This window comes from Lygodium microphyllum, chromosome 22, assembly GCF_053477565.2.
Source record: "Lygodium microphyllum isolate KBCC chromosome 22, Lygodium_microphyllum_v1.1.10, whole genome shotgun sequence".
In the NCBI taxonomy this organism is placed as follows: Eukaryota; Viridiplantae; Streptophyta; class Polypodiopsida; order Schizaeales; family Lygodiaceae; genus Lygodium; species Lygodium microphyllum.
The window spans coordinates 82,187,947-82,212,272 of NC_141156.1; the positions used below are offsets into that span (position 1 = coordinate 82,187,947).

General features: G+C 41.3%; 1 protein-coding gene across 1 annotated transcript in view; it reads left to right on the forward strand.

Annotated features, from left to right (window-relative positions):
- LOC148017348 (uncharacterized) overlaps positions 1-14,210 on the forward strand; it is a 61,829-nt gene extending 47,619 nt beyond the window's left edge. The window contains exons 3-9 of the mRNA XM_087663154.1: positions 10,962-11,095; positions 11,790-11,857; positions 11,969-12,182; positions 12,283-12,375; positions 12,463-12,591; positions 12,940-13,034; positions 13,114-14,210. Coding sequence (XP_087519280.1) covers positions 10,962-11,095; positions 11,790-11,857; positions 11,969-12,182; positions 12,283-12,375; positions 12,463-12,591; positions 12,940-13,034; positions 13,114-13,705 — 1,325 coding nt within the window. The 3' untranslated portion in view covers positions 13,706-14,210. The remainder of the gene's footprint in view (positions 1-10,961; positions 11,096-11,789; positions 11,858-11,968; positions 12,183-12,282; positions 12,376-12,462; positions 12,592-12,939; positions 13,035-13,113) is intronic.
- Positions 14,211-24,326: the final 10,116 nt, after the last annotated feature.

Consider the following 24,326-nt stretch of genomic DNA (forward strand, 5'->3'; position numbering starts at 1 on the left):
CAAATGCTGAAACACTGTCGCCAGCAGCAAATCAGCAGTCGCCAGCAGGAAGGACAGCTGCCTGATCAGCAAGAAGGGTGTAAATCCTGAAATCAGCAAGAAAACACAGCACAAATAGGTTGCAGCCTGAAAACTGATACCATGTCAGAAGTGGTGCAGCAATGGAAGCGTAAATAATATGCTGAAATAAATGCTGAAACACAAGACAGAAGAAAGAAAGAAAGAATGAACATAGTAGACAGATGAGAACTCAGATGTATGCTCGGGAAATGGAATCCATATCGAACACGAGACAGCAGCATACAACGGTGAGTCACTGGCTGCGTGGGCTCCTCAGCACCGGCTCCTCTCTCCCAGAAGGATCTCCACTGATGGCTGGAGTACCAAAGACTGTGGAGGAGGAGCCCTATAAATAGCCACAAAAGTGGGAAGCATAAAATGCAGGTCGGCCGGCATTTAATGCTGGTCGGCCAGCAATAAATGCTAAAAATACATCATAAATGGCCACAAAAATGCGCCATAAAATACTGCATAAAATGCTACATAAAATGCCCAGCCTCTGCACACAGACTCACACCATGAGCTGACTAATATCTGCTAACAAGTAGCCCCCTTGACGGGGGCCCAAAGGTAGTGCCCTTGGCTCGACGGTAAAGGGAATATTCCCTGGCCGACTAGGGAAGATTCATAATATGGTCGGATATGCCGATCAGACTACCTTCCCAGGCTATAAAAGGAAGACCTCTCTAAAGTTATGATCAATCTATCTTTTGTCTAGTCAGAGTTTTTCTAGTGTCCCTTAAGCTCTTCACCTATCATTTGTTTGGATCGTCGTCTAAGCTTTACAGTGGAAGCGCACCGATGGACAGAGTCATCTTTGTATTGGTTCATTTGAAATTAAAGCAGCCCTTGCTTTTCTCATATTTATTGTGTTTTCTATTACTTGCTCAGATTCTGTCCGCTGTGCCATGCAATTTCCACATGGTATCAAAGCCTAGGGGGCTTTGAGGAGTGAAGAGTACGCGAGAGGAAAGGGCTTCAACAGGGAAGAGGATAGATGTCGTCTACTATATCAAGTAGCAGTTCTAGCATATTAGGTGGTGGTGTTGCTGTACCGGCAATTGAAACATGGAGGATTTGTCCATCAACCTTCAGCAAAGGCAATTTAAATGGTACAAACTATACTTTGTCGAAGTTTAAAATCACAACTATCCTTGATTCTTATGAGCTTTTGGAGATGGTGCCAGGGAGTGACCCAAAACCACAACCCACCCCTGATCCATCAAATTCGAGTGTTAAGATTGCTCCAAATGCGGATCTGTGAGAGTGCGCAACGGAAGAGGAAATACGAACACGGAGGGAGAGAGAGAGAGAAAGCAGAAAATAAGGAAGAGAAATCTGCACTGACTGAAATGAATGCTGAATACACTGAAATGGACTGATCAGTCCCTGCACGCAGCCTACAGCGTCAGTGAGGACACCAGATCAGGCTGATGACAATGGCAGCACCACCACGGGGGAGAAGGAGTGTTGGAATCTGCAAGAAGACAACTGACCAAGTGGGGAGGGGGGCTGCCAATATATAGGCAACGGACAAACCCTAACCCTAACCCTAAAATGGGCGCAAACCCTAAAAGTGCCCTAAAATGGGCGCCCCACAACAACGACCAAAAAGGTGGCCGGGCAGCCAGTGGCTGCCCACTAAAAGAGGCCAAAAAGAAATACACAACCTAAGACAGCCAATCAAGAGTGACTAGCATTCCCCATCATAACACATGACAGACATGTCAGAGCTCCTAATGTCCTCGTCTGACTCAGACTGAGGCTCACAGGCAGGAGATGACGAGGCATGACAAACATGACTGCTAACACCCCCTCTCAAATCCTGGATGTGGCTGAAGGCCGAAGAGGAAATAGATCCTGGGGTGGCAAGAGGAATGCCAATGTCGATGAAGTCCGTCGATGTAGACTGCCGCTGAAGGAGCTCCTCACGATCCTGGAAAGCCCCCTCTAAAACACTAGGGGCCAGGGAATCCACAGCCGCATCACCGAGATCGTCCCCCTCTGAAAGGGATGGGAGGTACGAGGGAATCACCGGAGGAGAAGGCGGGGGATGGGAAGGAACCTGTGGAATAGAAAGTGCACAAGCGGGAACAGGTGTAGCAATAGACTGCCTCGGAGGACCCTGCATCAAAGAAGGGGAATGGAGCTTGTAAAGCCTGCTCTCCTGCCAACCTGTAGATAAGACAGCTCCTGTAAAAGAATCCTCAATAACAACGGCATGCTCGGTGAAGATCACTCGTGTGCCAAGCCTCGTAAGGCCATAAACTGAGAGGAGGGAAAGACCCAAGTCCGGAACATGTAGGGCCTGTGAAAGGAAGCTTGTAGGTCGGTCTGTAAACAAAGGCAATGTGCCAACACCACTAATAGGCACCGATAATATGTCACCAACAGTGACTGAACCCTCTGATGGACGGAGATCCTGTAACAAATCACCTCGGGGAGTCATATGACTCGAAGCACCACTGTCCACTAACCAAGGCTGCGCAGAAGACACTACAGCCACAGAAGAAGGATCCTCCTCCAAAGCATGGATATGAAGGAACACTGACTCATGGGTAACAGCTGGTGTAGAGGTAGAAGAAGGCTCCGATATAGATCCATCCTTCACTCCCGGACGAAGGTGAGGGTACTTCTTCCAGCATTTCTCCTCGGGATGTGTCCCTTTCCCACAGTGTGGGCACTTCAGTCTCTCTGAATCTGAGTCAGAGCCTGAAGAACTGTCCTTCTTCTTAGCCTTTGACTTCTTCTTCTTCTTCTGTCCTCCCGAACCTGCAACAAAGGCTCTAGTGGAGTCGGATCCACTAGCACTGACCTCTCTGAGTCGCTCGTCATGCTCCAAGACAAGCGGGGATAGCTCCTCCCATAGAAGCTTCTCACGGGTCCTCGATGTAAGAAGGCTGGTGTAGAAGACATCAAACCGAGGCGATGGCAGCTGAGTCAAAAGAATCATAGCCATGTCTTCAGAAGATATCGTCCGACCGAGAGATGCAAGCTCATCCCTCATATCCTGTAATCTGTTGATGTGGTCCTTCATGGAAGGAGTGTCATCAATAGCGAGCATCCGCAACTTCTTTTCGAGAGACATCCGGTGGGCAAACGTCTTCTGCTGATAGAGAGACGCTAGCTTCTGCCACACGTCCGCTGCAGTCTTCAACCTGTGAACATGAACAAGGACAGAATCCTGCAAACTCAGAAAGAGGAAAGATCGGGCTCTAGAATTGAGCCGATCCCATAAGGCTGCGCGATCCATAGATGTCCCATCTGCGGGATCCACCTTAGGCCGGGGAATAGGAACAGAAACAAGCTCCCAAAGATCGAAGGAGTCCAAGATACACTTCACCTTGCAGGACCATAGAGAAAAGGTGAAACCATCCAACCGGTCCTCTTTGGGCAGCTGAGGAAGTATGGGTACCTGTACAGGGGGTACCACAGGCTGCATCTTCGGCCCATTGGAAGGGGATCGCCGAGATACATGAATAGAAGGGGGACGGGAACGAGGAATAGACTCCATATGACGATCCTCGCGATAGAAATCACGCCTCCGTTCAGATGAATGTCGAGACAAAAGCTCGTCATCTGAGTCATCAAAACCTGTAAACTGATGATAAGACATCTTCCAATCTGCAAAATACCAAACACCAAAGAAAACTGTGCCAATGCCGAAGAATGACCACCAGAAGGGTCACCAACAACCGGAAGAACCACCAAACTCTAGGAAATCAGGTTGTCTATCACCAGGAGGTGAAAATGCAGCTGTGTAGGGCACAAAATCCGGAGGGAAAGTTGCTAGGCACCAAAACGCAGCCAAGAAGAGAAGCGCCAGCTGGAGATGAGCCGCCAAGAGGGAATACGACCACCTTGGATGCAAAACGCAGCCTGTAGGGGAGTCGCCCAACTGAAGAGAAGGCCGCCCAGCTGAAAATGCAAGGAAACAGGGGCTGGTTGATGACGTGGCAGCCTCTGGAAGGGGCTGATGCAGCAAACACAAATATTCAGACCACCTATGCAGCAAACGCAAATATTCAGACCACCTGGAGGGGCCGCTTGGCTGTTGGAGAGAAGGGGGGCAGCAACATATGATAGGTGTGGTCTCTCTCCAGTCGATGAAGACCTCCGTGCTCTCAGTTTGGCGATGATACCATGTGAGAGTGCGCAACGGAAGAGGAAATACGAACACGGAGGGAGAGAGAGAGAGAGAAAGCAGAAAATAAGGAAGAGAAATCTGCACTGACTGAAATGAATGCTGAATACACTGAAATGGACTGATCAGTCCCTGCACGCAGCCTACAGCGTCAGTGAGGGCACCAGATCAGGCTGATGACGATGGCAGCACCACCACGGGGGAGGAGTGTCGGAATCTGCAAGAAGACAACTGACCAAGTGGGGAGGGGGGCTGCCAATATATAGGCAATGGACAAACCCTAACCCTAACCCTAAAATGGGCGCAAACCCTAAAAGTGCCCTAAAATGGGCGCCCCACAACAGCGACCAAAAAGGTGGCCGGGCAGCCAGTGGCTGCCCACTAAAAGAGGCCAAAAAGAAATACACAACCTAAGACAGCCAATCAAGAGTGACTAGCCTTCCCCATCATAACACATGACAGACATGTCAGAGCTCCTAATGTCCTCGTCTGACTCAGACTGAGGCTCACAGGCAGGAGATGACAAGGCATGACAAACATGACTGCTAACAGGATCTTCTACAAGCTTGGAAACGAAGAAATGCAAATGTACTATGTGCCTTAGTTACACATTGTTTTGACCTTGATTCAACATACAACCAAGGCATTAGAGGCTTGGAACGTACTGAGGAGTCAGTACGAAACGTGAAATGATTTAAAACTTGGAGAAATAACTCGCAATAGAGAAGTTTGTTGAAGGAGAGATAGTTGAATTATTCATTGCTCGGATCAAGAATGTGTACGACTAGATGGCTGGCATTGGGATATAAAAGACTAGTGAGGAGCTAGTTCGGAGATATCTTTGGATTTGTCCATCAAAGTGTTTGATGCATTGATAATTGACCTACACTTAAGTGAGACTTCAAGCTTTGACGTTTGAGGAATTTTGTGTATTACTAATGGAGAAGTTGATGCTTAAAGCCCGAGAGGGTAGCAGGAGTAGAGATGCTGCATTTTTCGCCAATGCGAAAGGCAAAGGTGATTCCTCTACCAATGGTGTCAAAAAAAAGAAAAGTGGTAAGGAAACGTTTCAAGGAAAGTGCTTCTATTGCAAGAAGAAAGGACATGCAATTACAAATTGTTGTGTCAAAAAGTCAGCTGAAAAGAATGGCATCGTGAAGACTAAAGGGAAGGAGACAGCCAATACGACTGAAGCAAAGTTGGAGTTATTTATGGTGACCATTGAGGAAGTGTGCTTCTCAACGTAAGAAATATCTAACATTGACTTATGGGTATTGGATAGTGACACCTCCCGTCACATGACCAACAAGAAAGGTCTATATAGTTTTATTAAGCCTCTATAAAAATTCATCACTATGACGGTTGGAAATGATGCAAAGTGCCCTGCTGAGGGCACAATTACTATTTCCTTTGTTACTGCAAATGGTGAACTCAAGAATCTTTCAAATGTGTTGTATGTTCCAGAGATTAAGAGAAATTTGTTATCAGTTTCTTCTATAACTAATCTTGGCCATGAGGTGAGGTTTACTAAGACAGATGCAGAAATCATTGACAGTGCTGGCAAAATTGTTAGCAAAGGAGAAATAAGGAACAACTTGTATGAGCTAAGTGCTCTTATAGTCACCATTGGTGTGGGTATATGGTATGTAAGATTTGGTCACATTGGTTTTGTAGTGTTAAAGGAGATGTATAAGCAAGGTATGGTTGCTCATCTACTTGTAGTAAATTGAAATGAAGGAACCATGTGAAGCTTGCATGATAGGCAAGCAAGAGAGCAAGGTATTTCCACAAGAAAGCAAGAATAGAGCAAAGGCTCCTCTAGAGTTAGTGCATGTTGACTTGTGCGGTAAAATGCCTATAAAAGTTTGGGAGGATTTTCTTATTTTATGCTGATTGTTGACAACTATAGTAGGAAGATGTGGGTGTACTTCCTTTGTGATAAGGCTCAAGCTTTTGGTAAGTTTAAAGAATGGCTAAAACTTGTTGAGAATGAAATAGGGCAAAGTGTGAAGATGTTTATTACAAATGGTGGTGGTGAGTTTAACTCAAAGGAGTTTGAAGACTTTTGCAAGAGCAAAGGGATTAAGCGTCAATTGATAACGCCTCATACACCTCAGCAGAATGGCGTTGTTGAATGTTGAAATCACACCATTGTGAAAATGGCAAGGTACATGCATAAGGGCAAGGGATTGCCTAACCAATTTTGGGCAGAAGCTGTTAATACTGTAGTCTATATTTTCAATCGAAGTTATACAAAGGCTCTTAAGGGAAAAACTCTCCATGAGACCTATTTTGATAAGAAACCCTGTCTCACATTTTAGAACTTTTGGATGTAAATGTTTCAAAGGATAAGAGGAACAAGTTAAATCCAAAAAGCACAAAAGGTATCTTCGTGGGTTATAGTGATGAGCAAAAGGCTTACAAATTATATGACCAAGAGGCAAAGAAGACCATAGTGAGCCGTGATGTGGTGTTTAAGGAGCAGCCACATACAGTGGAGGAGGAGAATATAAGTTCTTTCACTTTATCATCCAGTGAAGAAGTAGTCCATTATGAACCTATTCGAAGAGCTGTTCCTATTCTCAAGGAGAAAGCATCGTCTTCAGATGATGAGGACAAAGTTTACCAACTTGCAATCATGCCACCGAAAAAACCATTGCTGCAACGCGTGAAGTAGCTCTACGATCACAGCAATCCTATGCCTACTATAGTTGAGGAAAAGATAGATGGACCAAGGAGGTCTCTGAGAATAGAGGAGTAAATAAAGGTTTTTGCTCACATACTCAATATGGCCTTGATGGTTGAGATTATGAGAGAAGTAAAGGAGCCAAGAGACTTGGAATAAGCACTTGCCGAGCTAGCATAGAGAGCAGCTATGTAAGTTGAGTATGACAGCATAATGAAGAATGACACTTGGAAGCTAGTGGATTTGCCATAAAAGAGGAAGGTTATTGGTACTAAGTGGGTCTGAAAGGTAAAGTACAAGGGTGATGGCAGCTTAGAAAAGTACAAAGCCAGATTAGTTGCATAGGGTTTTTCAAAGGTTGAAGGATTTGATTTTCAAGACTCATTTGCTCCAATTACTAGAATGACCCACTATTTGCACAGTACTTGCAGTGGCGGCTCAAAAGAAGTGGCTAGTTTACCAAATGGATGTCAAATCAGCATTCTTGAATGGTGACCTCAAGGAGGAGGATTATGCGGCTTAGCCATTGGGGTTTGAGGCCCCCCATCCTAAGAACAAAGTTTGTAAGCTAAAGAAGGCATTGTATGGGCTAAAACAAGCCCTAGAGCATGGTACTGGCAGATAGATAAATTCTTTCTAGGTTTGAATTTCAAAAGATGTGTCTCAGATGCTAACTTGTATGTTTACAGGGATAGGGAAAAGTCTGTAGTGATTGTCCTATACGTGGACGACCTTCTTATTACAGGTGACTATGAAGATACGATCCATCAGACTAGAAAGGCTATGAGCTCTAAGTTTGAAATAACAGACTTGGGCTTATTGCACTATTGTTTGGGGATTGAAGTCTGTTGGCAAAATCTTTATCTCTTAAAAGAAGTATGCATGGGAGATCTTAAAAGCATGTGGCATGACCGAGTGTAAGGAAATAGCTAAATCTATGGAGATCGATGTGAAGTTATCCATTGAGGATACATTAGCACTAGCAGACATTGGGAGGTATAGAAGGTTGGTTGGCAGTCTCATTTACTTGTGTAACACCAAGCCAAATATCAATTTTGCTGTTGGTGTTTTGAGTAGGTTTTCAAACAAACCATGAGAAAGTCATTGGAAAGCTGGGATGGGGATACTTAGATACTTGAAAGGAACTCTTGACTATGGTATCACATATAGTTCTGGAAGTGCTTTTATAGGGAATTGTGACTCAGATTGGGCAAGTGACAGTGATTCAAGGAAATCAGTTCTAGGATATTGTTTCTCTTTAGGTTCAAGAATCTTCTCTTGGATCAGTAAGAAGCAACCAACAGTGACATTGTCTTCTACCGAAGTAGAGTACAAGGCAGTCTGCTTTGCTACATATGAAGCAGTATGGTTAAGGAGGATCCTATGGCATATGGGAGTACAGGATGAAGTTCTAATAGCGTTAATGATTATCACTAACGATCAGGGTTGGATCACCATTGCCAAAAATCTAGTTTTTCATGTACGCACCAAACACATTGAGATCTAGTGTCACTATGTGCGTGACTTGATCGAGAATGGGATAGTCGAGCCAATCTACTGTACAACGGAGGAGAATGGAGCAGATATCTTCACCAAAGCTCTTATGAAGCATCTCCTTCGAATTCATCTTTAGAAACTTGACATTGGGCAGAGAATTTAGTTCTTCTATGGGTGGACATTGAGTGGGGGTGTTAGATATGCTCAATGCCCCACCCTCATAAGGTGTTATGAATGATCCATGGTGCTCTAAGCTGTAAGGTTCCCATTATGAGGAAAAGCCATGTGTGAGCACGGACATTGGGTAGGTCCTGACTTGTACGTTAGATCAGGTCTATGTGATCGGATGGCAAAAAGGTGACCTTTGTAGATCTAACCTTTGGGTTAGATAGAGTAGTTATGATGGTAGCAACTCAAGGCACAATGTATCGAGTTGTGGGGTGTGGGAGTTATCAGGGGCCCTTATTTTGGGGTCTGGGTGCCGCGAAAGTAGCGCTAGGCTGGGGGATCTCAGGGGGCCAGTAGCCCCCTTGACGGGGGTTTGGGGGCAGCACCCCCGGCTTGACGGTAAAGGGAATATTCCTTGGCTGACCAGGGAAGATTCATAATATGGTCGGACATGTTGACTAGACTACCTTTCCAAGCTATAAAAGGATGACCCCTCTAAAGCCATCGTCAATGTATCTTTCACCTAGTCAGAGTTCTTCTATCTACCCTTAAGCTCTTCGCCTGTCATTTGTTTGGATCACCATCGAAGCTTCACAGTGGAAGCGCACGGGTGGACAGAGCTATTTTTTTATTAGTTTGTTTGAAATTAAAGCAATCTCTATTCTTCTCGTATTTGTTGTGTGCCCAGATTCTGTCTGCTGTGCTGTGTAATTTCTGCATTGCTGTGTGCTTTGTTGTTAGCGTTACTCAAAAGCCAACAAATGTGAGCCCAACTGTCAGACAAATGACCAAGGTACAAAGCAAGTACCAACCAGAAAATTCAAGTAATTGCAGAAATTTCAGATCTGCAAATCAATTTTGAGAGGTATGAAATGTGTGCTACAGCACACCATAAGCAATTACAGCTGTGTCACGGGCTAGTACATCAATTTCATGAGAAAGCCCCAAATTTTAGCTGCAATTTTTGCTCCAAATGTATCCACGGGTATAAATTTGACTCACATGGTCAAAAGCCCCAAAATTTCTCTTCTCAAGCTGCTTAATTGACGTCAAACATAACTCCCAAATGGATTGCACAAGCCAAATTTGCCGAAATTTCACAAATTTTGCAAAAGCCCCAAATTTGTCCTGGGTCCTATGTGCTCAATTTGTATAGAAACTGCATTGCAAGTATATACCAAGACCAAATTTGACCCAAACTTTGCAAATTTTGCAAAAGCCCCAAATTGTACAGGGTCCAATGTGTCAAAATTTCAAGAATTGTACCTGTCCTACTTCAATTTCTTCACGTACATAAAAAGCCCCAATTTTTGAGGCCCGAGTAGATGTGTGCCAAGTCTTTGAGATTAGTTGAGCTGTGCTCATGCACACGTGACGGGCCGTAGAGCACCAAGGAAAGAAGGAAAAAAGGAAAAAAAAAGTTTCATAAAAAAAAGAAAACGACCTATCGGTAGGTTGGGCAGCCCACAATCTGCACCTGGGAGCTGCCACTGAACTGCTCGCAATGGTTGGTCAGCATGCGACCTGCACCTCCTGTCTGTCACCTCCTGCTGACGTGGCCTATCAGTCGCTGCCTGCATGCCCGTCGAACTTTCTACGTTGCCTGTCCCCTGCGCTGACATGGACTGCCTGCCCGCACCTGCATGGCCTTTTCGTCTGTCGCCTGCCTGCGTGGAACTCGAGAGGTGGGCAACCTTCAGCTCTGATACCAGTTTGTGGTGGCTTATGCGAAGTGAAGGTTCGATGTTCAGCAAAAGAAATGGCGGAGAGAGAGAGAGAGAGAGAGAGAGAGAGAGATTACAAAAAAAAAAAAAGAGAGTGAGATGCATGATGTGTGGAAGAGTTGTACCGCTCTTAGGTTTTTTTTGTGATAGTTATATGTAAAGTACTAAAGTACAAGTGCTAAGGGTGTGTTCACACTTGAGCATGTATAAAAGGCACAGTGTCCCTTTATTCCCCACACTCTTCAGTGTTTCCACATCATGTCACTCTTTCTATGCTTCTGTGTGTATCTGACATTTTCATCTTGTCTCTCCCTAGAAACTAATCTTAATATCATGCAGTCCAGACCTTAACATTCTTTGTGGGTATACAATGGTGTTCATGAGCCTCCAGTCCTATTGGTAGTTGACTATCCACCAGAAGAGTTCCTGGACATAATGGACTGATCCTGCATTGTGCATGAGGTTGATTGAAGAAAAATTGTGGTTGTGTCATTTTCATTTGTGAACATCGTCTGTGATGGTTTGCATTCTTCGGTTATGTTACATGGTGCAATGAGAGAATTTGCAATTGATACTTAGCAACAAAGTAAAGAATCTCAGTAGCTAGTGTTTTTCCAATTGGGAATTTCTACCCAGACTTTTGGTGTAAGATGGTTTCTCATTGATTTCTATACACCTGAAGGTGTGGGTGTTACATTTACAACTCCGTTGGCATTCTATCCCCTAAAAGAAGGGGAGCAATTAGCGGCACATGACATTTCCAATATAGAGAGCGGCAAAATAACCATTGCCCATGAACTACGCAAGTTGTTTCTGGTAATCTTCACTTCAACTGCCAGTTTAAAATAAGTCAACTGAATTTTTTGTGTAACAGTGTTGTCATTTTCATTCTCATGGGCCATGATGAAGTTACATGGTGAGGATTAGAACTGGCAGGGTGAGCCTAGGGCATTGAGATCACATAAACATGGGACCCAAGGGAGGGGGAGGGGTTTATTTCTTGGAAGTTGGTAAAAGTCTCTTCTCCTCACTTCTGTCTTCTCCTTCCCCTCGGCATCATCAATTTGGCTACTATTTAAGTTAAGGGCTTAAGCTACTAGTATTCATAATCCTTCTGAGTCTCACAGATTAACTTTTCAGACAACATGCATTCTTCTAGTATTGCAAAGGTGGGGCTATTAGGCAGTATCTCCCAGTGCTGAGTCGTTTGCTGGTAGAACCCTCCTACACAAGTTTCAGGTGAGTGTCAATGCTTAATATTGCTTTTGTCAATCAGGAAATGAATGGCTGTAACCATCTGTTGCTCGGTTGCACAGAGTTAGACTAAAGGGGCACTTTGCTGCAATAAATGATAAGTGTTGTTGCTAGAAGCAGAACTAATATATCTTCAAATTTTCTCTGGTTCTTTAGTCACTAAAATCAACCTAACCAACTGATCTGGAGCACTGTTTCCCAGAAATAATCAGTTTGAAGCATCTAAGTAACGTATTGATCACATGCTTTTTTCTAGGTATCTGATAATGTTGCATTCAACCGCTTATTTGCTTTTGCTGGCCAGCGATACATCAACGAAATGATGTAAGCATTTAGAAATGTCTCTTTCATTCAATTCAAACATTGTTGGCTGCCTTCTACATTAATCTGACGTAGCTCTCAAGTACGTTAGGACTGATTTTCAAAACTTACAAGGTGGCAGCTAGGATTAAGCACCACGAGACTTCGACATAGGCTCTCATTACAATTGAGCACAGACCAGAATCGATTCTCAGAACCTATGGAAGCTTATTTTCCACACATGTCAGTCACCTTCCCCCCCAAGCTGAGCAGTTGTTTGCTGAACGACACCAGCACTTTGATAGGCCTGAAACTAGGAAAGAGTCATGTTGCTGCAGATGGAGCCCTGGTATGTGGTAAGATGGTTTGATTGCTTATGGTTGCCCAGCAACCTTCTAAGATGAGGATTGGGTTAGCTAAGTCTGCCAATGAGTTTGCCTTGATGACAGGTCTTACAACCCATGGATTTCTCTGAGAAAAACTATGTCAGCCTTGTTGATTTGCAGAACCTGTTGGTAAAAATATTTTGCAAAGATGTAGAGGTAAGTGAACAGATCTGACAACTGAGAATTATGATATTTGAGACAAGAACTTGCGATATCTGATGTCTATTTGATGGGGCCTCACAGCTAAATGGTGAACCATTAAATCTATCCTATAATTCACAAATGTTACTGACGGAAGCAATGGCTGAGTATCCCTCAAGTTCCTGGAATCCAAGCTATCTGAAGTCAGACTTTCCAGATGATTATTGTAAGGTAGCTACATTGTACGAACTTTCACCCATGTGTCTTGATTGTTTGTTGCTGCAGTGTCTTGTTGGCAGAGCCTGGTTTGAAACTCGCCTCTGCAGTTTTGTTTAGAAACATTTTTCAAGAGTTTTTGTTAATCCTGCAGCATGTTATTTGTAAATTTGCTATTTGAGAGGGAAAGTGATACTAATTGGAGAGTAAAAGCAACTGAAACTTGTTTATGGAGATTGAACCAATGTAAAAGGTCTTATCATACATGTGTTTGCTGGGTTTTGTTAAGTGGCAAGAGAAGCAGTCATATGCATGCGAATTGCTTCTTAGCAACTGCACACTAATTTAGCATGATTCTGACAGTTATTTTTGCCTGGCCTCTGCCGAGTAAGGCCTAAAAGGGCAGTTCGAATCTTCAACAAGTTAGGAAGGGCTTATGGATTTACGGTTGAAAATGCGTAAGACGTCAAATCTCGTGTGTGCACTAGTGTAGCATCTATCAGTCATTGTCATGTTTGATGATCTTAACAAATGCAGGTACATCTTGGATAAAGAAATGGAACGAGGTTTTTTCCTGTCTGCAGTCATCTACACAAACAGCAACGAAGTGTTAAATGATGACAAGTATGAGTATGAAGATATAGCAGACCGACTAATGGCTGACCTTGGTGAAATGGTGGCTTGTGCTGTCTGGAACCTTCCAGTGTCCCTGAAAGTCCCCTTGTGTTTGAGCTGTATTCCATCAAGCCTATGGGAAGATGTAGTAAGACCTGAATATAATTCAAACAAACTGGCTAGGACATTAGGGAAGGAGACAAACACATGCATGACGGATAATGTGTCTGGAAGCGCAGCTGGGAAATTCGTCTTACAAATATGTTCTTGTGCCGACTGTTTAAAACATTATCAGTGTTTGGATCATTCGCAGCAACGTTTGCAGCATGATTTTGTTGGATCACAGGTGCAGACATTCCAGAGCCTTGAGAATAACCCTGTTTGTGGCTCACAGGTGACATCTATTTTTTCAAGCAGTGCAGCAGAGCAAAGTGAGTCAGGTTATACAGACAGGACATTTCTCAAGTTCGTGTTTGGATCAGCAAGTTGCTACAACTACTTTATAGATGAATAAGAGTGAGTAGAGATGCAAAGACTTTTGTGATCACGCTCAACCAAGCACTTAAAGACTTACGGAGTGATGCAAGATCTCATTGGTCACCTTCAAGTAAGTGTTTGGGGCCTTGGGACTTCTGTGTGAAGTTATGACCATTTTTTGCTTGCTGTATTGGAGGTTTTCTGGAGTGCATGGCTGTATCGTTTATAAAAATTTAGGGATGTCTTGTGAGATTGGGAAAGTTAGCAAAAAGATGCCGTCCTCTGCTATACATCTGTATCTGGTGCATTTGAATACTGTCCAGTTTTTGACCACATGTATCCACCTTCTTTTGCATGGCCTTTGTTGCTTCTTTAAATTCTCTGAACCTTCTCTTGTGCTCTTTTGGAGCTTATTAAGGTCTACTTGGACACTTTGCTATAGTGGAGAGCTTCCTAAGTTACATGCTTTATGGTTGACCATCCTTCTTGGATGAAAGACTTACCTCAAATAAACTGCCCCATTTATTTATCAACTTTATTGAGAAATGCTTGGTGCTGTTTTATTCCACCCCTCATATCCATATAAGGCAGCATGGAGACTGAAAATGATAATGCCAAAGGGAAAAACTTATCCGTTGTCTCTGCTGCATAAGCTTCTTATTTGTGTTCCATGGGAGATTAAGCTCGCCCAATGTTATCAGTCATGGTCATCTGATGTAGAGAATCCTTTTAAGGGTAGTCCAGCCTCATCTCACCAAATCCTCATATCCTATAGGGTTAATATAAATGTAAATTTGATTTCCTTTTAACACACAACAACATAACAGCAACTCCTAGATTTCCAGATAGATATGGGCAAATTACGTTGAGACTGGGCGCTTTGCGATGAACTCCTTATTACATCCATATTTCGGCCACATGGCAATGATGGTGCTAGTTGCAAGTAGAGTCACATTTATCTTCGCATCAAACGCTATAGCCATGAGCAATCTATTTCCCTTTCTTGCAAACACATCGAATTTTTCCATGCGAGAAAAATCCTCGCCATTTATCAAAATGAACATAGAAGCTTACCTCCAAAAATAACGAAACACACAAAATGGTCTAGCCTTTGGCAAGCCAGAAACATATAATCCCTAGGTCAAAAGACTTCAATAGCTTATTATGGAACTTGCAAAAGACGTAATCCCTAGGCCAGAAGACTTCAAAAGCTTATTATGGCAGAAAGCTGGATGCGTATAGGAGTGGTGAATGACCTATGTATTTATCTAAGAGATGAAGTATCCCAAACAATTCAAAAAACTCTTAATAGGCAAGCCTATTTTTCCACTAGTGATGTTTTGAGCCTTTGACTTGGAGGGAGCTTGCTATGTGGCTCGTGAGTATGAGAATTCTACACTTGTTGCATGTAAGGCCTCACTAAACTGTTTTGTGAGCTTAGGTGATGGAATATGGAGGTCAACATCATATTCTGCTCTCTCTTGTGTGTTGATAGAAAATATGGGGTATTTGGGCTTGTATGAACTAGAAACCCACTATGAATAATAGGTAGTCACAATTAGCTGCAACTCCAATGGGGTGTGGAGAGATTTGAAATCTAGAATATGGGGAATAAGCATGGGAATCTCAAGTATATAATTCCTCGTGTTGGCACAAGGTCAATGAGGGATGTAGTTGACAGAGGATATGTGATTAGGCAATTGAGTATGGTTAATCCATGTGTTGTGTTCATCTCATTAAGGTTTCTTCCATATTCTATACATTTCCTACATGATATGAGGTCCGCTCCAATCCATAGCTCTTACTCTTGTAACATCTCCTTTGATGTAACCAAAAAGGACATATAGTGGACAAGTAGTCTTGGCATTAAGTCAAATGACATCACCCTCTCTAGAGAACTCCCAAATGTCCTCATCTAGAACTATATGTGGTCATTGCCCTTTGGGTGGGTTGATATAAGGTATAAGGTGCAATTCTTACCTTGCACTTGTTGAGATATTGGCAATCACACTTATCTTAGCCTCTTTGTATGGAGCAGTGTGGGCTCGGATGCAGAATCCCATATGCACAACGGTGGAAAGTGCAACTTAGTCTATTCCTATAAAACATTGTACTTGCTCTCTTTTTGAATACAATGTCATAATACTTTTGTACTTCCAACAAAGTGTCTTATGTCATTGTCAACACACAAGATTGTGTTTATGAGTCTAAGCTTCCATCTTGGAACCTAATTCACTTGTGTAACATTTAGTCTTGATGTTTGTTACCTCATGAGCTTCCTCTTCCTCTTTCAACCTCCATAGCCATGCTCTAGATCCGACATTCTTTACAACACCCTCATTCACATATACTTGGCTTGCTCATATTGATGGACTACTTGAATTTTTGTAATCAGCTTCTCCCTAAATAAAATTGCCACACGACATGGACCATGAGGTGCCATGCTCAATGCATGTCTCCATCTTGTGTATTGACTCTCATTTGTATCAAGTCACTTATTGGAGCACGTTATGTGGGTAGGTGTTGATGTGTCTTGAAATGGATGTATAATGGCCCTATCTTTGAATGTTTCCTCAAATGTATGGACATCAAGTCATAATGCACCATTATAGTTTGATATTGTTAGTTTTAAGGTGGTCCTAGAGGTCTTGCAACGTTGTTTGGTGTCTTTTTCAAAAGCACACCTTTCCGATTGCTATGTTAAGCAAGCTTATCTTCTTTCTTAGCTTCCTTGGTTCTTGGTATACACTTCTCGTCTGAGCCATTTGCATAGGTGTAAAGGTCATCTCTTAGGAACATACCCATCTCTTTTAGTGATTTGTGTTGTGCTAAGAAATTTTTCTTAGCCTCCATGGTGGTAAAATGAAAGACCAGAGCACGTTCGTTTGAGCTCTCTTGTTCCACTATGCTTATTTGCTCTTATGCTAAATCTCGAAGTTAATGCACGTTAGGTATAGATCCTTGGGTCCACATTTTCTTGTACTTTTAGCTCAACTACTCGCATATGTAATACATGTATCTTTCTTCTCTCTCTCTTCTTCCAAGGTATCGTTGATGATGGCGGTGGCAATAGGGTTTTGAAAGCTGATTTTTACCCTCCACCTCATGCATGCATTGTTCTGCTTCCTTTACTTGGTTTTATGTCTTATTGGGTATCTCCACCCAAAATTAGTTTGTTTTGTAGTCATTTTCTCCTTGCATGCACCTCCTTCAACTTGTTCTTTTGTATGGTTATTTTCTCACCTTGGATTGCAACTTTTGCTTTGAGTGCTACACATTTTGTCTCAAGCTTCTTAATTCTTTTTGTAAGATGCCTATTCACTGTGTGAAGGGTGTTATTTGCTTCCCTTTTTACATGATTCATGTAGGTGGTAATCATTTGTTTGATTTCCACCCTTTTTATGGTGTACTCAAGGTAACCCTTGATCCAAAGGTATAATCGTCTTGAAGTTTTGAGTACTTGTTTCAAAATTGTGTACTATCCATTTGTGATATGTTGCTACTCTACTACCATGTGCCTACATTGTGGCCAGTGCCCACTCCCCCTTCCTCGTGCTCTTGGTCTTGTTGCCTTCGCCACCATTTTTGAACACGTTGCCATCTTTGAATATGGTGCCATAAACTCTAGTTGCCTAAATGCATGTTTTTTTTGTAATTTGCCATATCATAGTGAGGCCTTAATGTTTTGATTGTTGATAATGATCGTTAGTAATGGATCTATTTTGGTTAGGTAAAAATGTCGATTATTGACGAAAATTATATAATATATTTCATGAAAAATAGTCAAGATGCCTCAATTATTGGGTATGATGCACCCTTTTTTAATGGAGAAGGATCTAAGCTAGAGTAGGATGTGGAAGTTTGATTAGAAAAGATGAATAATGATTTTTTCGTTGCATGTGCCTTACCATCAATAAATCTATGCTTGCTTGATTTTGCATCATGGGTGATGCAAGCTTTGGTGGAAGCAACATTGCAAGGACAGTGGTGTAGCAAATGATTCCCAAACTCGAAAAGATATAAAAGAAGTGATAAAAGAACACTACATTTTGCCTTCTTACTAATCTTAAGATAAATGAATTCTTCAGCTCAAAGAAAAGTACAATGTCATTGGAACAACACTATTTTAAGTTCATAACCTTGAGGAAATACATGTTAGCCATGATGAGCGAACAAATGCTAATTGTAATTGCAAAATGCTCCATAATTTTTTGGAAGAAAGATTGTTGTTAAAATCAATTGGATACTTCATTGGAAGAAGGGCTCTCTCTTGGGCAAATTGTATTAAACTAAGCGATACTATAAGACTTGTATATAAGTTAAATTTTAGACCAAGACAAAAGGTCTAGGTGCTTGCAAAAGAAGGAAAGATTGGTCATGTGGCCACAAAGAGAGCTGTATGCCCAAGGGGATGTGGAAACTTTAAATTTAAAAATCATGTATACAAGAGATGAAAATTAATAGAACGATGTATTCATGTGAGTGCTAACTTTGTTGCTTATCTTTTTTGCTACTCTATTATCCAAGTGTGTGAGAGAAGAAGAGGGAGTGAGGGAGAGTATGTGTGAAGTGAGGACTTGTGAATAGTGAAGCTTCATCCTTCTCTTCTTTCTCTCTCTATTCCTCCATAGTGAGTTGAGAGCTTGGATTAGAGTACATGGTGTTCAGTTTGGGAGGGGGTGAGGGATGTGTAATGTGAAGCTCTTCTCCATCTCTTTGCCTTTTTATAAATGTTTGTGACATCAACTTCGCACATTCATGGATGTCAATGGAAGCTGACTATTGAGGACAACAACATGATAAGTATTGGTAAGTGTGTCCACTATAATGCATTTAGTTATTTAGATTCGTATAATAGAGCGAAAAGGCTAGGTAAGAGATTACTGCTTGCTTTGTGTGTCGAAACCCTTGAATCATATTTAATGTGTCCAATGGTCTCAAGGTTGAGCTTGTAGAGCGCAACATTTTGGTTCAAGTGTTGGGACCAAGAGTGGCAATGAAGTAGTTGCTCTTGCCATTACATTGTGGATTAGGATTGTGCACATTCATGCTAAATCCAAAATGTGTGTGAATATTTAGGTCGTAGTCTTTGTTTTCATGCTTGGAATAACATTGCACGTGTGACCTATAATGGTAGGAACAAGTATATAGTTGTGGAAGGATTATTCTCTTATAGAAAAACATTAGATGTGAACATTTGAAGATATAATGGAGAACGAGAACAAAATAAATGATGCATTGAAAGATTTAGGATTTGTTTTTCCCAACCACGATGGGTGTGTGCTTTCCTTTCGAGACCAATCTCTCGGCACACACAGAGAGAGAGAGAGAGAGAGAGAGAGAGAGAGAGAGAGAGAGAGAGAGAGAGAGAGAGAGAGAGAGAGAGAGAGAGAGAGAGAGAGAGAGAGAGAGAGAGAGAGAGAGAGCTTGGTGGGTGAATAAGAGCAAGGATTTGAATACATTTAAAGAAAAGCCCAAGAAAAGCAACAAAAGAGAGAGAGAGGTACTTGACACCCAAGCTCTTTTGATTAATGCATTCGATTGCTTGACATATTAAATGAGTCAAAATATTCATTGGTTTGGTTGTTGGTGCTTTTAATTCTTGGCTTTTGTAAATCATTGCTCTTGTGCACAGTGCACATGCATAGTGCACATTGCACTAGTACATTGCATGGCCACACACTATACATGCACTAGTGCACACCTATTGCACTTACCCCTCACACTACACTCACTGCACTCTACCTTGTTGCATTGCACTTATTGCAATTGTTAATGCCCTTGCACAATATCCCACATACACAGTGCATTGCACTAGCATCCACAGACACATACACATCCTAGCGCTTGTGTATACTAGTGTACTACCATCCTAGTATACTAATCTAGTGTACTATATTCATGCACACATCTCACACCCTAGGGTACAAACATCATCAAAGGACTGAGGATGTGTTGTGCATATGTTTAAGTAGAATGGGTACTTAAAAAATGACAGTTTTCTTGATTTGCTATCTTATTCAATTTTTGTAATAATGCACAACTTGTAAAAATGAAGGTTGCCAATCAAACATTTGGGCAATGATTATAGGATTGCAATCTAACATTTGATGCTTCTAGCATCTTAGTTTGAAGACTGTGCATAAGCATATGCTCATGCTAGGATCTTTTTTTCGTAATCAAAGGTGCTTTTTAGCATTGCCTTTTTAATTGAGGGTAGCCCATATATCTCCTTTGAGATAAACTTGCATATCATGGTGTAGGGTATTTTTTGGAATATTTTTTTAAGAAAGGAAAATACAAGTGGCTAATCAAAGCACATACTAGATTATTTTGAGTAGCTTTTTCAAATTATGCCCTTGTTCCCACCACTTCTATGTATTACAAGAAAGCGTGTTCAAAGTATTTTGAGTGCCTTTTTCAAATTATACCCTTTTTCCCACCACATCTATGACTACAAGAAAGCTTGGCACTTTCTTTACAACTTGTCTTTATCTAACTTAATAGTAGTTATTCTACCCTTATATGTAATCATAATACAACCTCTACATAGGTTTTCATGGCTACTACCATTAAAACAGACAATCTCTTTGATACAAACAAGAACAAGGTAAAATTTCCCTTGTTCTTCTAGCCCTTCTAGATCTACATTACAAAAGCAACATAACCCTCTATTTAAGGGTATAACCATAATGTCTAAGCGTAGGTACTCCATCATTGTTCTTTTTCTATACCTCTACTATTTTCTTTCTTGTCTAAAGATTAGCTTTGGCTCTCTTACTATGAAAAACTTTGCATTAATGGTGTTCTAATAGCCTTTGCTTTCTTTATGGATCGTAGCAAGGTAATATTAGCTTGTTTGAGTGACAAGGCTAACATCCAAGGGTTGTTATTGACACCTATGATACATGTTAGACTATTTAGTCCTTACTAACTCTCTACCTGGTTGGTTAGCAAGTATTATATGATTGCTCTCTCTTTTATGCTTTTGTTATACTTCTAATGATTTTGAAAGCTTCCTAGCTAAAAGCTAGTAGCACTGTAAACTTTTCTTCTATGTATGTTGTAAATTGCAATAGCAGTGGGCAGAGGCTAGGGCCCACACACACAAGAACGATGCTAGAACTACGACAAAATTCTTATGAGAATACATTATCTCACAATTTGTCTGTCCCATTGAGATTGTCTAAATGAACCCATTGAACATCTATTGTCCACTTTCTTGGTTCTACATTGGAAGTCTACCCCTCACTGCCCTTAAGCGAAGGGCCAAGCAGAGATGACTAATAAGATCCTTGTTAGTGTCCTAACCAAGAGTGTATTAGCTTCTTGATCGAACTAGGATCACAAACTCATGTTAGCATTATGGGCTTATTGAATACCTTACAAGACGACCACATGGAAAATACTCTTCAGGTTGACTTATTGGGATCGAGAAAGTTATGCTAGTTGAGTTCCTTATTCCTAGTCTTTGCATAGCAGTGGAAGAATGCTGGGAAGAAACTAAAGCTTGGGATGAACGCCTCATTGAACTAGAATGTCTGACTGAAACCTAACTACTTGCAACCCATGTCTTGCTCATTGAAAAAGGCTGACACAAGGCCTTGTTCAATAAACATGTGAAGCAATAATCCTTTGAGAAAGGTAACCTAGTGGTCTTGTATTCAATCAAAGGCCATAAGCAAAAGGTAAGACTTCAAGGTCTCAGATCCTATCACATTCGTGTCATCAAGAGGATATGTAACAAGGAGTTAGAAGCCTTGGATGGGCAAAGTATTAGATACTTTAATGGTTTTTGTATTAAACACTACGACCCTCTAGGACACTACTTACATATAAGCCACCCATGAAGGAACCGAATGTCCCCATTTGATCCATAATGATAGCTAAATGAACATGGTATAAGATATAGTAAGCCACCCATGAAGGAACCGAATGTCCCCATTTGATCCATAATGATAGCTAAATGAACATGGTATAAGATATAGCATTATTTATCTTCTATATAGTGCTATATAGGTCATTTGCTATAGACCGCTATCTAGTTTATGTGCTATATAATGCTCTATAGGCTATATGTTATATAGAAATATATCATTCATGTGTTATAAACACAAAATAGTGCTACAAAATGTGGATTTTTAGTGCTATATAGATCTTACTACTAATATAGTTCTACATGTTTCGGGTGCTATATAGTCTTATACATCAAGTATGTTATATAGTAGCATTCAACACCTTGTTATGTAATACTTCACAATCGGATATTATATAACTTTGTACAATATGCTATATAGTATTATAGTATATATCAATGATTTGATAGTGATGGTGTTGTAGTTAGAGTTGGTATCCCTAGAGATGGATATGAAGAAAGCAACAAAGATTTAAAAAATTCTTGTTCTCTTTCAAGTTGCATTGAGTTACAACAAGGATGTCCTTGTTACCCTTTAACCACTAGTGGATGGCAATATAGATGATTCATGTGTAGGAATCTTTTCTTTCACCACTAATGGAAACTATAGATGATTCATGTATAGGACTCTTGTTTCATGGGAGGCTCGGAGGGGGGTCACTAAAAAATATGTAAAGCTTATCACGTGGATTCAAAAGAAGATAATTTTTTATCCATGGAAAATTCATAGATAAGGGATTTGTTAAATAGGCATTGAATACATGTGATAGGGAGGGTTTGCATGAGTAATGCACACAATGCAACAATCAACCTTCAAACAACCTTCTTTTCAAAACTTTAATATTAGGACAATGACTGCTAATAACCTAGGATCCGAGGATGAAGTCATAATTCTGTCCACTTATCTTTGCATTGGGTTGAGTATAGCTAAGAATGAGATCACTGATGCACTCATTGATCAAGGTGTTGATTTCAATACTCTTCCTTAGTGCTATCGCAGAGAATTGAGTCAACCACTTCTACAACTTACTAATGCTAAGTTGCATCCCTATGGTGGCCAACCATATTCTTTGCTGTGAAAGTGCATATTAAATTTGATGGTGGGATTGAAACTATTCCGATCTTTTATGTTCTACCAAACAAAGAAGGGGTTGAAGTTGAAATATTTTTGGGACGCCCATTCAAATACCTCATAATGCAATGCCAACTACATTGTTAAACACATCCACTTGAAGTTCACTTGTATATGGGTTATCTTAGTGTGTTAGTCTTGGGAATCTAACTTTATGGTCCATGGAGTTTGCTATCCCCACCCCACCACCCTAGCAATCTATTCCCATGATCAAATCTACTTTCCTTATGCAACTTCTAACAACTCATGCTTAGGATCAATAACTTGTGAAAGGCCAAAGTCTAGACCCCAAAACTTGATGGGCACCCAAGGCCCTCCAATGTGCCGAAGGGTACTTTCAAGGCTATAGGTATCTTTGGCTCCCTAAGTATACTACACCCTTGTAATTGCATAACAAGGATCCATTGCCTTGTTCTACATTGGTCACCATAAGTATTCAAACATGGAAAACATGGTAGCAATTTCCACCCAAAAATGTGTAAGGCTTCCACAACTTTGACCCTAACGAGAACTCTAGGCCCATGATGGCTTATTAACCTAAGCACCCCATTGTGAATGCTTTGATTTCTCTTGAGGTACCTACACCACTAGAATCTGCATACCTAGAAGATCAAACAACATTGCCAGTTGATACTTGCATCACCACCATGCTTGACCAACCAATTCTTCCTAAGAACACTCCCACTACACCTCACATTGAAGTGGTCTACCTTGTGTGTAAGATCTTAGCATGTCTCCCTTCAAGATTAGTGGCCAAAAGCACTATCTCCCTTCAAGATTAGTGACCAAAAGACACCATCTCTTGGCTATTTAAAAGTGAATCCATGTTATTGCTCAATCTAGAATATGGTAGAAGAGCTAGTCCAACAAACCAAATAATCCCTAATGGAATGCTTTTAACAGCTAGACAAAACCTTTGGTACCTTCACAAAACTCCTTGCCATGATGGATTTAGGTCTAGCTCATGATGACATGGTTATGCTTGCATTCCAAGGGTACCCCATGTGGGAAGAACAAGAACATTTTATTGTATAAGAATTCATGTTCATGAGCAAATCTCATGCAAACTCTCCAAAAAACAATGGTAAAAATGCAGAATACTTTCTATCTATACACATGCTATACGAGGCTTATAGACCCATCCAAGGTTGATACAATCAAGAAACAATGTACCTCCTTTATTCACTTCGCATGGAGTTGATATGGATTGCATTATGACATGGCCACTAAAGGTAGTTGCCTCATCATTGTGACTGATCAATGTCATGTAGTCAGTTTGCTAGGATGCGATCACTAAAGGTAGTTTAGACACATTGAAAGTTACTTCATCAACTTCTTCTAGACAAGACTCTCACTAAAGAGGAGCTTCACATTTTCAATCACTTTAACGGATTCTCATTGCTCAGTGACATTATATCTTAGCTGTGTGTACTCATGGTTCAACCGATAGCCCTTGACACCTTGTTGTCATGCTTCTTTGTAACATGCCCTGGAAGCTCTCGAAAGGTCCAAGGACATCAAGAGGAGCCATAAAAAATCATAGAGGTCATTATAGTCCTATTTTACTCCTCAGTAACAATAGACTCGAGCTTTAAGGATTGCGATATATGC